General features: G+C 36.8%; 2 protein-coding genes across 3 annotated transcripts; one reads left to right on the plus strand and one right to left on the minus strand.

Moving 5' to 3' along the window:
* The first annotated feature begins 996 nt into the window (after nt 1–996).
* LOC310721386 (cerebellin-1) lies at nt 997–5,391 on the plus strand. The gene is made up of 4 exons (XM_083533052.1): nt 997–1,094; nt 1,708–2,326; nt 3,334–3,453; nt 3,749–5,391. The coding sequence occupies exons 2-4, from the start codon at nt 2,048–2,050 to the stop codon at nt 3,944–3,946; spliced, it is 597 nt and encodes a 198-aa protein (XP_083389178.1). The 5' UTR covers nt 997–1,094; nt 1,708–2,047; the 3' UTR covers nt 3,947–5,391.
* Nucleotides 5,392–5,670: 279 nt separating this feature from the next.
* On the minus strand, nt 5,671–13,628 carry ripk3 (receptor-interacting serine-threonine kinase 3). 2 transcript variants are annotated; one of them, XM_083532938.1, is made up of 13 exons: nt 13,493–13,628; nt 11,421–11,582; nt 9,918–10,242; nt 8,510–8,661; nt 8,359–8,408; nt 8,087–8,242; nt 7,840–7,922; nt 7,631–7,694; nt 7,284–7,327; nt 7,144–7,177; nt 6,639–6,733; nt 6,510–6,528; nt 5,671–6,415 (listed from the first exon to the last, which is right to left on the minus strand). In XM_083532938.1, exons 2-13 carry the CDS (start codon nt 11,576–11,578, stop codon nt 6,261–6,263), a joined length of 1,335 nt encoding a protein of 444 aa, XP_083389064.1. In that variant the 5' UTR covers nt 11,579–11,582; nt 13,493–13,628; the 3' UTR covers nt 5,671–6,260. The 2 variants fall into 2 exon arrangements, with proteins under 2 accessions (XP_083389064.1, XP_083389065.1); XM_083532939.1 differs by lacking the exon at nt 13,493–13,628 and adding an exon at nt 13,155–13,444.
* Between the last annotated feature and the right edge of the window lie 18 nt (nt 13,629–13,646).

Below are 13,646 nucleotides of genomic sequence, written 5' to 3' on the forward strand. Positions count from 1 at the left end.
TTTAGAAACAGCTGTATTAATTAGCTATGGCATCTGAAAAGCAACAAGTGATGACCAAGAAAATGAAAGCGCATTAACAAAAATGTAGATCATAATCAAATGGAATCACGTCTCCATCCTGGGGGAAAAAAGAAAGAAAATGAAATAAATAATAATAAAAAAAATCTTTTTCTCATTTCCCATTTCAGGTTTTCTCTATTTATAACAGTAAAATGGGAAATATTAAAAAGCAAAAAATGTAAAAAGCACATTTTTAAAATTCATTTAATCCACACACACACACACACACACACACACACACACACACACACACACACACACACACACACACACACACACAGTTCCCAGCCAAGGAAAATAGGAAAGAGAGCATCAGAATGATGGTGTGATTGTAGCAATATATGAATGTCACTGCAGATAAAATTCTAATTAGTCGTTTGATGTTTGGATTCATTTAATGAAAGGATTATTGATGAGGAAGTTTGAGATGAGCATCGAGATTTTAGTGTCAATATGTGTTGCATAAAAGCCAACAGCTTATCCATTTCTTTATTTCTCACAGCAATAATTTACTTTAGGGATGAAGGAGACCTCTATATAAAAGAGACATTAGGTTCAGGTTACTCAATAATAAGAAACAAAGACATGAATATTATAAATTCCTCACTGGATACAGTGATTATAAATAATACCCTATTGCTCTGAGGCGATTTTCTTTTATGACAGACGTTGATTCTGATTTTGATATATCACACAATATGTTTGTGCCAGTTAGTAGACAATGTTTATCAGCACAGCAGATAGTAGAATACAGTGAGATTAGGAGAAAAGGGTGTTTTTTTTGAAGATAGGGGGGGGGGGGGGAATTAGATGTGACATAATGTTTTTTGGACAGGGAGGTGGAGAGAGAGAGAGAGAGAGAGAGAGAGAGAGAGAGAGAGAGAGAGAGAGAGAGAGAGAGAGAGAGAGAGAGAGAGAGGGAGGGAGGGGGTGATGCAGGAAAAGACTGTGGGACAGTTAATGTTTGCCCATTCTTAGAATAGAGGCATGTTCCTAGTCTCTGCAGTAAATTGTGGACATGCACCAAGAGACTGGTAAGCAATTCTCTTACATCATTGTCTGTACCTCGTGTGTTATTGGATGTAAAGACAAGAGTGCTGTAACTAAAAATATGTTTTCAGTGGGAAAATAACTACATTGAGCCTAAATGCTAAAATGTGGTTTGTGTGATTGACTAAAATGTGATGTACTGCATCAAAAAAGAGAATTAAAAAAAGAAGAAATACGGTAAAGGTTGTGTTATCTGTCAAAGCATGTATGTGGTACGATTCATTTGTAGGCCAATGTGTATGTTCTTCATGTAGGTTATGAAAGTTCACTGCGTATGTTTTTAGTGTTTTTGAATAAATTTTCAAGTTTGCTTGTGTTATGGAATGTTTGGAGTGTTCAGTAGTCAGATGGTTTCTCAGTAGGTGCCTGCTGAGTGTCCGCATGTTTGTTTGCATATGTCCTTGATTTTCTATGCCAAAGCATGATATCATCATCTTGCACGCTATGTAGTGGGTTTTTTTCTTTCAGAAATGTGCCAAAAAATAACCATTTTGTGAGAATTTTTTAAAAATCGAAACTTCATTGGATTTAGATTTAAAGAGTCAGGGTTCTGAAATCAAAAGCAAATGGACATATTTGTCTCTCTTCTCGTTTTAGAACAAACTCTGTTTCAAGCTTCAAGCTACAACATATCTCCTATTTCAACCTTTATTGATCAGCTTTTTTAAGACTTTGCTGTCAGTCTGATGGGCCTCATAAAAGGTCTATAAAATCGAAATGAAACAACACAGAGAGCCTTACACTGAATAATATCTGGATAAAACTTAAAAACTGACTAGATAGAACTCAATTCTTCACAGCTCTAATAAGTATAAAACTTTTATATACAATTTTATATAAAAGTATAACAATTATCTATTACTCCACCTCACAGAATTATCTGCAATCACCATTAAAGAAAGCAAAACATTTAAATACATAATTTCAGCATAAGGAGATGGATGGTCCAGCATTAGACCACGTCCTTCTTTCTCTCTGTGGGATCTTTCTTCTGTGTCCTTTGCTGGTGAAAACTCAGAATGATACAGAGCCCATTATACTGGAAGGAAAGTGTTTGGTAGTGTGTGACTCCACTCCAGCTACAGAACCAGGAGGAAATGCACTGGGAATGTCGGTTCGCTCTGGAACAGGGCGTGTTGCCTTTTCTGCCATCCGCAACACTAACCATGAACCATCAGAGATGAGCAATCGGACCATGACTATTTACTTTGATCAGGTCAGTACTTTTTACATACAATTTATCTCGTTTTTAGTAACACGTGTAAATGCACTAAATGTAAACCAAACTGAACAAAGACTTGTTTTTTTTACAATGTTTCAGCAACACTGATTTTCTTTTCACACAAATATTACCCAGTATATGTATCATGTGAACAGCAAATAAATGTATATTATCTAAGTTAAAAATCCCAGATTTGGAAAAATATTGGTGTGTGTGTGTGTGTAATCAAAATGGCCACATAAACATGACCTTGATGTCACAGCGAAATTAAGGCTTTTTCAGGAATATTACATTTTGTATATGTTCACACATGATATATAGATAAATCCATTTATATTCAGCACAATGTAAGAAAGCACTTTACAAAGATCAAAATAAATATACATTATAGGGCCAAATGTAAGTGAACATCTGACCATAACACCCACCTGTGGATTTACTGCAAGCTGTTGCCTCAAACTTGGAAACATAATGCCTTTGTATGGCATTAAGATTAAGCAGCCTAGTACAAACTTATTTCAGCATGACAGTGTATCTTTGGATTATATATCATTGGTTACTCTGATACAACCCCAGTGAAAACATGTGGGATTAATTGGAACCTCACTAAAACCACAGTCATGTTCCAAAATGTTATTGTAACAGCAAAGGGAAGAATAAAATGTATAATTTAATGTTTAAAAAGGCCATGTGTGTAATTGATCAGGTGCCCATTAACAATTGGCAATAAAGTGTAACTGAACAGAGTCAACAGTGGCAAGTGATGAGTAGGATAGATGTGTGGATGGATAGATGGAAGGATGGATTTGTGGATGGATGCATTAATGGGACTATTAGATAGAAATAAAAATTGCATGAATGTAAGAAAAACATATTTATTAATAATAATAATAATAATAATAATAATAATAATTAAAAAAGGAACATTGAAGAAAGATCACTTAAATATCCAGATTTATGGTATATAAATCTTACTGTATATTCCCTGTTTTAAATGTAAGGTCTTGGTAAACATTGGCAGCCATTTCGATCCTGCACGGAGCATCTTCCAGGCACCTAGAAAAGGGGTGTACAGCTTCAGCTTCCATGTGGTTAAAGTATACAATAGACAGACGATACAGGTAAAGTAGTTTTATCTAAGTGAGATCTACATCAGAGTGTTGTCTTGTAAAAGAGTGTCATTCATTTTCCAAGATACATTTTTACTTGACACAATTGTCTCTACAGCGAGTCTCCCAACTAGTGTCTTAACATAAATGTATGCTCAATGTCTGTTTAAATTTTATACTTTTTTCTGCACAGTTAAGAAATTTCCCATTCATTATTATTTAAACGTGACTCCATTTGCAGTTTGACACATTCAACTGGAAAGTATGCACCCTATTCACATCTAACTCTACCCATCTGTCCTGCCAGGTAAGCTTGGTGTTGAATGGTTGGCCAGTGATCTCAGCTTTTGCAGGGGACCAGGATGTGACACGTGAAGCAGCAACCAATGCAGGACTGGTTACCATGGAGAGAGGAGACAAGGCCTACCTCAAACTGGAGCGAGGAAACCTGATGGGTGGCTGGAAGTATTCAACCTTTTCTGGGTTTCTTGTTTTTCCTTTATAGAAGGATTTTTTTTTTTTTTAGAACTGTTTATACACCTAAATTTCTTTTTTCATTTGTCTGTTTTGTGCTGGTGATTTTAGTAACGTTTTGTCATCATCATGTTCAGATGATTTGCTTCGGATGATGTGAATGTCATCCGAAACAACTCGGATAAAGACGAGAAGGCAGTGGGAAAAAAGTGAGCAACATCCTGATGTGGGCATTTTCATAAGATCAAAGTGTAAATGGTTGCAGATGGATACATGGCCACATACTCATTTCTATTTATTATTACCAGTGCCATCTGTTAATCTGGCAAAACAGGTCAGCCAAATAAAAAAAGACTGCTCTCTTTGCCAAGAGACTGCAGGTCCCCCTGTAACCCTGTGATTATACATTGAAGGCTTGGTGGTTTATTTTGTTTTCATGTAAATTACATGTCCCATTTCATAGGAGCTAAATGAAATGTATGTGTATATATATATATGTATATAAGTAAGTATTGGATGTCATCATTGACTGTCCTGTTGTATAATTAAAAACTCTTCAGATCATTTTGATTTGCCTGATATACATTTGTAAGCCTCAGTATACTTACAGCTGTTTGTTTCTGCATAATCAGGAAGAGCCCCCGTCTTTAGCCGTTAGTGTTGTTAAAAGTACTGCAATATTAAGTATAATTGAGGGATGATGCTGATCATGCGGTTCCACATCCATAAAATTCCGGTGACAGATGGGGGAGTTGGCGGATAGTTACTTGGGGTTGCCAGAATCCCGCTGATTACACAATGCACGCTGTCATTGTTTATTAGTGTCAGAGTTCCATGTCTCTATAGGAGATTTGTACTAAGGAGGACATTTTTCATATACTTTAAAAATAATTATACTGCAGCACTGTTGAATTAAAAAATTGCAGCACATGCATTAATTTATTATTAATTAATGTCCTCTACATCTGCCTCTTTCAAACCAACTACCTGCATGTCTTCCCTCACCACATCCATAAACCTCCTCCTTGGTCTTCCTCTTTTTCTCTTTCCTGGTGGCTCCATCCTCAGCTTTCTTCAACCGATATACCCCATGTCCCTCCTCTGCACATGTCCAAACCATCTCAATCTCACCTCCCTCACCTTGTCTCCAAAACGTCCTACATGCGCGGTCCCTCTAATATACTCTTTTTTTAATCCTGTCCATCGTCGTCACTCCTAATAAAAAACCTCAACATCTTCAGCTCTGCTACCTCCAGCTCCACCTCCTGTTTTTTACTCACTGCCACTGTCTCTAAACCATACATCACAGGTCTCACCACAGTCCTATAAACTTTCCCTTTCACTCTCACAGATACTCTTCTATCACAAATCACTCCTGTTATCACTCTTCTCCACCCACTCCACCCTGCCTGCACTCTTTTCTTCACTTCTCCAACACACCATTACTTTGCACTGTTGACCCCATGTACCTGAACTTCTCCACCTTCATCACCTTTTCTCCCTTCTCCCGCTGCCCTCCCTCTCATTCACACACATGTACTCTGTCTTTCTCCTACTGACTTTCATTCCCCTTCTCAATACCCTCACTACAAATCACAATATCATCTAATCTAATAAACTAATAGTTATAATAAAATTGGCATTAATGATAAGCTGTTTTTTTATGTTTGTTTGCAAGTTAAATTCAGCCATTATTCATTCATAAATAAATTCAACATTTGCAAAAGTATAAAAGAAATAACTTACTTCAGGCCATTCTAATACAAAAAAATCTTTAATTTTGGGGCATTACTGGTGGTATCACATCACCATGGCATGGATAATTTCCCCATAACATTAATACTCTTTACACTGGAAATACAAACCAAGGGTTTACAGCATAGAGATGAGAAGTGGAGAGAAGTATTATATTTCAGTATCATTTGATAAATCACTGAAATGTACAAAAGCAGCAGATTTTACAAAGCCATAGCAGCAGTACCATACAGTACTATAGCAGTACAAAGTACCTTATACCTGGCTACCAATACATTGGACATATTAAGACCAATTTAAATCATAAAGTTATAATAACGAACAGAACATGAAACATCCACCTACTAAAACTTTTTGCAATGTGCATTTTCATATATGACTACACAGGTTTTGAGTAAAAAAAAGGAAATTATGGCTAATAAAAAGGGGAAATGAGCAATACCTCAAAAAAAAGTAAACAAAATGTATATTTGGCTCTGTAAGTGTTCAAGGACAATTGCTACCATCTGATAAACCAAGGACTTGCTAGATCTTCAACCAGTGAAACACTGGATGAAATAGAAAATCCCAACAGAAATGTTTTGGGTTTGTCATTGGGGGGGTTTCTGCTGATGTTTGGAAGATGGCTGTGTGACTGATGGTGCTGTTGGGTGTCTCTGGCGCAGTCTTGTTCCTTGTACATTCATGAAGTTGTTGTCACCAATCTGTACTCCTGTGACATTGGATAAGCAGATGCTTACATTGCCTGAGAGGAAGGAAAAAGAGACTTACTGTTTTTGGTTCCTGTTTTACGGCAACAGAAAAAGTTTATGAAATACGATATTTTAGAATACACTTACTTGGAATTGAGAATTGCCGCTGGAAAGAAAGTAAAAGAAAAAATTATTTATGTTGAAATTGTGTATTTTAGTATGAGAGCAATAGTAAATAAATAAAACAATGCAGGTCAAAAAGATTTTGTTTCAAACCTGTGCATTTGGTGGCCTAAACTGGTCAGGTGGAGCTCTTGCTGGCTTATAATACATTCCTGGTAATTTTGGAGAACCTGAGTGAGAAAATGAACCTGCCCATGAAGAAAAAAAAGAAAGAAGTAGTAGATAAAGACAAAACTTTGTCCTGTCAGACTTTTTAAAATCCATACAACACACATGTTTGGGCCAGATAACTATAGAAGTTATGAATTCACTCTGGCAATTACATACATAATGCAATGTATAACTGCAGAAAGCTTATCACATTAACTGTAATTCAAAAGTTTATCATCTACCAGTTACCAGTTGTGATTTACCCACTTGGAAGTGGCTACAAAATTTACAAACATTTTGATGTCCAAAAAAAAAAAAAAAAAAAAAAAAAAAAAAAGGCATGGTTTAAAATCACATATAATCTTCCAATCAGTAGCAAGAAACTTATGGTGTTATGGGATCCATGACACTTTTATACTTTTATTTTCATAAAACACTTTTTTTTTACCTGCTCCGATGGGTGTAGGTTTAGGACCCATTTCCTAAAACATATATTCATTAACAAAGTATATTTAGAGATACACCTCATTAAAACACATTACAACAACATATATATTGCTTTTCTGAAGTTGTTTTAGCAATAAATACCTGTGTGGAAGTTTTCACTGAAGAATCAGTTTGCTTTTTCAGCCCTTTTTCAAAAATAAAAAAAGGAGATGGAAAAAAATTATGCGAGTTAATCACTCAAGGTTTAAATCAAGAAATAGCGATTTAAGTGCTATGTAGAGAAAAATCCATAGTTAAAAATATATTCCTTGCAGTTCATTAATCAAATGTAAGAGTCCACAATTTGGAGGTATGCATAAAGATGGCCAATTAATTATTACCTAACTTATGGTGGCTGTAAAAAAAAAATTGCATAGCATTCTGCAAATTGGATCAAATACAGTAGAGTAAATGCTAATCAACAGATGAATGTATAGCATAAAATGTACCATTCTTTGTTTGAGGGTTTATAGAGAGTGATGCAAAACTGGAACTCAAATTGTCTTTATTGTCCTTTAGGAAAGAAAGAGGAGAAATAGAATAGAATGTGTAAGTTGAAAAGCCTATTATATCATATCACATAAATATGAAGAATAAATTAAATAGGCAATACAGTAATGCAATGAAATGATTGAACTGAAATTGTAAAGTTTTGTACCAGCTTTTTCAGAATGGTGTGGACGGCATCAGGCACATGTTGTTTGTGCATCTCGTACACGTTGTTTGTGATCTCAATACAATCTGAAAACAATGTGGAATAAGCATGAATAAATAAACAGCTTGAAAATAAAGAATGATATATCAGTATATTAGTATGTTAGTATGCTTGAATGCAGACTAACCCAACTAATATAAAAGGATGAAGGTGGGATGCAAGTGGTACACAGTAAGGCATAGAATCTTACCTATGAATGTGGGTCTGATTTTGGAATTATGGTCCCAACATTTCTGCATCAAATCAATTATCCTGCTGAGTCCATCTGCCTGGCTTTTTTCTATACAGCTCGTATCAGGTCTGTCACCTTCACGGACACGAAACCGCACTAAACTAGAAAAGTTATCTGAGAGAGAAAGGGAATGAGGCAGTGGGAATCTAATAAAGCAAATAAAAACATGAATTCTGTATTAAAGTGTATTTGTAACTAATCTGCAGTTAGAGAATGCACTGGAGTCTCACCGACATACGGCTGCTTTCCCGTGACGACTGACCACACCAATATGCCGTAGCTGAGACAATATTCGGAAAGAAACCATCATTAATATTAAATGCACTAAACACATTACCTTCATGGCTAGACCCAAAGCTTTAACTGAAAAAAATTTTTTACCTGTAAACATCAGAAGCAAAGTCAGGGAGATACTGAGTGGAAAGAAATGCTTCTGGGGGCATGTAGCTGGTGGTCCCAGCTGCATCCCTATCATTCTCTTCAATAGATTTTGAGGTACTTTTAGATATTTTGGCCAGACCAAAATCTGTGAGCTGGAGTAAACAAGACAGATAGACAGAGGGACTACTCAGAGATGCACTATATTGCCAAAAGTATTCGCTCATCTATTTTCAAGTGCAAATGAACTTGAGTAACATCCGATTCTTAATCCATAGGGTTTATTATGATGTTGGCCCTTTGCAGCTATAACAACTTTAAAACTTCTGCAAATTTCTGACCGTTCATCCAGAGGTCAGACACTGATGTTGGACGAGAAGGCCTGGATCGCAGTCCGCAATATTATTTATCCTAAAGGTCGATGAATAATTGGGTTGAGGTCAGGAATCTGTGTAGGCCAGTCAAATTCTTCCACACCAAACACACTCATCCATGTCTTTATGGTCCTTGCTTTGTGCACTGGTGCGCAGTCATGTAGGAACAGGAACGCGTCGTCCCCAAACTGTTCCCACAAAGTTGGGAGCATGAAATTGTCCAAAATGTCTTGGTATGCTATAGCACTAAGAGTATCTTTCACTGGAACTAAGGGGCTACGCCCAACTCCTGAATAACAACCGCACATAATAATCTCCCTCCATCAAACTGTACACTTGGCACAATGCAGTCAGACAAATACTGTTCTCCTGGCATTCGCCAAACACAGACTCATCCATCGGATTGCCAGACAGTGAAGCGTGATTCGTCACTCCAGAGAACACGTCTCCACTGCTCTAAAGTCCAGGGGTGGCGTGCTTTACACCACTGTATCCGATGCTTTGCATTGCACTTAGTGATGTAAGGCTTAGATGCAGCTGCTCGACCATTGAAACCCATTCCATGAAGCTCTCTACGCACTGTTCTTCAGCTAATCTGAAGGCCACATGGAGGTCTGTAGCTATTGACTCTGCAGAAAGTTGGTGACCTCTGTGCACTATGTGTCTCAGCATCTGCTGACCCGCTCTGTGATTTTACGTGGCCGAACACTTTGTGGGTGAGTTGCTGTCGTTACCAATCGCTTCCACTTTGTTATAATACCACTAACAGTTGACTGTGGAATATTTAGTACATGGTACCACGCTGGAATTCACTGAGATCCTAAAAGTGACCCATTCTTTCACAAATGTTTGTAAAAGCGGTCTGCATGCCCAGGTGCTTTATTTTATACACCGGTAACCATAGAAGTGACTGGAACAACTTAATTCAATGATTTCGATGGGTGAGCAGATACTTTTTGCAATATATTGCATCAGACTGCTTTTTTCTCCTTAACAACTCATTAGCCATAAATAAACATTTTCATTGTGTCCCTAACCTTGGCATTTAGACTGTCATCCAGTAACACATTGCTGGGTTTCAGGTCCAGGTGCAGAAGAGGTGGATCCAACTGGTGGAGGAAATTCATTCCCAGAGCGATCTGGTTAATAATGCGGAAAGCAAGTGGCCAGGGTGGGCATTCTTTCAAAGCCAGCTGAAGGTCCATCAGAGATCCTCTCTCCATGTATTCCATGACTAAACCCATCTGAAAGGCAGACTTGTCTTTTTGATCTTGACTTTTGTAAACACCCAGAATTCTCAGCACATTGGGGTTGCCGCCATGACGCATCAAGTCTGCCTCTTGGAGGAGAGAGGAGTTGGAGCTAGGGAAGAAAAAGAAAGGTTATTACAATGTTCAATTAGATTTTTCAGCCCTTTTGTGAGTACAGTGCAACCTCGATGCTCGCGGGGGTTACGTTCTATGACCCCTCACGAGTAACAAAAAATTGTAAGGTTTTGACTCTTTCCTTTTGATGGTTCCTTTTTCTAGGGGAATTGTACCTGTACTGTAAACTCAACAGAAATTGTAAATTACTTGTCATAAATGTTTTATTTACTACTTTAAATGAATAATACAATAATAAAATAGTTTTTGAAACATTTTTATGTAATTTATTAATACAAACTCGTTTTCAAAATGTTACTCCGAACTTTCGAGCGACTTGCGGCTTCTCAAAAATCTGAGTTACTCTCAGTCTCGTTCCAAATGAAAAGTCACGAACTACCGAGGTCGCGAGTGTGAAGATTACAAGTATCGAGGTTCCACAGTATAGTATATGCTGACTTACTAAATACATCTGATATGCATAGCATTAAACATCCCCTGTTAGTGTTGAGCATCCGGACATGACAAAATACAATGAAGTGAACAGAGAAACTTCAGAAAACTGGATTATAAATGCTTGATGATGTCCAAATAGTCTCTAATTGTATCCATTAGATGCCAGCATGTGAATAACGATGTCAAAATTGTTTAGATTTTAATTCTATTCATTAGACATAACACACCACCAATAGAACCAATTACCAGAAGAGACCCACAGGGATCATTACAGTTCAGCTCAAAACCCATACAATTGTTATTATAATCATTAAAGCTATTACACAAGTTCTGATGATTTCTATTGTTTTCTTATCAGGGAAAGCGTGAAAAACAAGGAAAAGTCAAGTAAATCTACATGCATGTATCACTACCTGTTTCACCTTTACAAAGTTATGTTTTAGAACATAATAACAGACATATATGTCATGCCATCTTCCTAGAAGTGTTCCCTACCGAAGTATTGTATTTGGATGTATCACTGTGTTGGTAACATTAAGGGAAGACATGGATCTGGAGTCCCTTCAAAAATTATTTATGGTGCATATTTGGACTTTGAGGACCAATAGTGCATCATGTGTTTGGGTTAAAAGATAAAGGTGGGGAGAAGTTAGCTTTGATGATTCCGCTCGACTAGTACATTAGAAAGTGGAATATCATGAGACAATATAGTATATTTACCCATCAGTAGAGTGTAATATTTTGATGGCAACGTCCATCCCCCATTTTTTATGTTTTGCCTTATAGATTTTTCCAAATCCACCAGACCCAATCACCTTCCAGGGCTCCAGACAGTCATCAGAAATAAAAGGAGGCAGAGAGCAGCTGGCCAGGTCCATGTATCTGCATTAATATAAAACAAAGGTAAATCGGGTTATTTTTAGGTGTTGTTGAAGATTTGGCAACGTTTTAATTTAGTTAAGAATCTTGATTTCAAAAAGGGACATGCGAAGAAAAATTATGGAAAAATCTTTAATTACACTCTGCACAATGACAAAAAAATATCTAATCAAGGTTTATAGTTTTAATCAATTATTAATTTGTTTATTATTAATTATATATATATTTTTTTTACATTATTGAGTTATGAGTAGACAAAACAGGTTTGGTTAAGGCACAATTATTTTGTGAAGCCTGATAGTCGGCCAACCATCAGTAAATAATTACCATTTCTTTTCTAATTAAAGATCACTGAGCACCACTGTTTGTCCTACACAATCACTTTATAATAACCCTATATATATATATATTTACTTATAGTACTGTGGAACCTCGATACTCACGATCTTGACACTCGCGACCTCGATAGCTCACGACTTTTAATTTCAAACCGAGAGTAACTCGCAAAAAATTTGTACTCATAAATTACATAAAATTTTGACAATCTTTTTATTATTGTATTATTCATTTAAAGTAGTAAATAAAACATTTAATGACAAGTGATTCACAGTTTTTGTTAAGTTTACAGTACAGTACATGTACAATTCCCCTTGAAAAAGGATCCATCAAAAAGAGAGTCAAAACCTTGCTATTTTGTTACTCGCGAGGGGTCATAGAACGTAACCCCCCTGCGAGTATCAAGGTTGCGCTGTACTTTGTTAACACCAAATTTTATTGTCATTTTTGCATATCTCAGCTTGTCAAAGTGCAGAGTCAGCTATCACGGGGTGGAGCAGAAAAGGTTAAGTGCCTTACTCAAGGCAGATGCTCAAGGTGGCAGCTTGGCAGTGCTGGGGTTTGAACCTTGACCTTATGACCAGTAGCACATCTTCTTTTATATTTATTTGTTTGTTTATTTGTTTTTATTTTATATATTAGCCCTTATGAAACCTTTATGTCTATTTCCTATCATACCACTGCTATGTTACAACATATGTTTTCGTAAATACAACAATAGTTGCTTTGTGCTGCCCCAAAAAAGAAATGATATTTTATTAGATTAGAATATTTATATATTCAAATCTGGTTTAGTCCAGTCTGGAGTAGTCACAGTCTAATCTAAAGATTGTAACTCAGAATTTCTGTCCTGGAAAATGTCTCAACATAACAGTTCCTAGTAAAAAAACATTCAGGAAGCGCACAGCAGGAACGTCACAAAACGAGACCATTGCATACACCGCCGATGATAAATATCTTCTCTACTCTAAAAGAACAATATAAAAAATCAGACTTTCACGTTTTGCTATACAAACAATCATGACGCTGTTATGATTATGCAAATTGTCCCGTGTCGTCATTTGGTGACATCTATAACAACTTTTTTGTTTTGTTTAAGTTGGATGAAATACTTTCCCCTTAAAAAGAGGTTGAAGGAGAATGGCACTGATATCAACCTCCAAAGTTACAGCTCTTAACTTGGTTTTAAGGTTTGAATTCAGGTTAATAATGGATTGCAACTAACCAAGGTAAACTTACCAGGCTGGTGAGAATGAAATCTAGAATGGCTCTTGAGAAAAATCTCAGTAAAGCTGTTTATGGAGCTTGAAAGTTATGGAGCTCTGAGTTCATTAGGCAGGAGCTGCTGAGTAAAAAGTGGACATACTGAAATGGCGACAAAAACACACCGACCCTGTAAGAAGTGCTGTTCTTTCACTTCCTTATAGGAAGAGAGAAGCTCGAAGCTCCAGTGCAATGCCACAGTCTGTCCTCAGAGGGCTGTCTGCTCTACTTTACCTGCTTTACCTGCTCTACCTGGTCTACTTGTAAACACAACACCCTTCACATGCAAGACTCATACATGCAATACAACTTACCATAAAACGACATGAAGTTAGACGAGTTGATGGAAAGTCAAGAATAAGATGTTCAGCTGCAGAACGTATTCGCGCATGCGCACGCGTGAATCTCGTGCCGCTTCCAACATACCTAAAACGGAATTTCTTTTTTTTTTCTTTTTTTTTTTCTTCT

This window comes from Silurus aristotelis (genome assembly GCF_946808225.1).
Source record: "Silurus aristotelis genome assembly, chromosome: 27".
In the NCBI taxonomy this organism is placed as follows: domain Eukaryota; kingdom Metazoa; phylum Chordata; class Actinopteri; order Siluriformes; family Siluridae; genus Silurus; species Silurus aristotelis.

Excerpts from the sequence above, each read along its gene's own strand:
- LOC310721386 (XM_083533052.1), top strand. The coding sequence starts at position 2,048 with ATGGATGGTCCAGCATTAGACCACGTCCTTCTTTCTCTCTGTGGGATC. Across the intron at positions 2,327-3,333 it reads TGACTATTTACTTTGATCAG|GTCTTGGTAAACATTGGCAG; the intron begins GTCAGTACTTTT and ends TTTAAATGTAAG. Across the intron at positions 3,454-3,748 it reads ACAATAGACAGACGATACAG|GTAAGCTTGGTGTTGAATGG; the intron begins GTAAAGTAGTTT and ends CTGTCCTGCCAG.
- ripk3 (XM_083532938.1), bottom strand. The coding sequence starts at position 11,578 with ATGGACCTGGCCAGCTGCTCTCTGCCTCCTTTTATTTCTGATGACTGT. Across the intron at positions 8,662-9,917 it reads ATGACAGTCTAAATGCCAAG|CTCACAGATTTTGGTCTGGC; the intron begins GTTAGGGACACA and ends TGTTTACTCCAG. Across the intron at positions 6,734-7,143 it reads ACCTACACCCATCGGAGCAG|GTTCATTTTCTCACTCAGGT; the intron begins GTAAAAAAAAAG and ends CTTCATGGGCAG.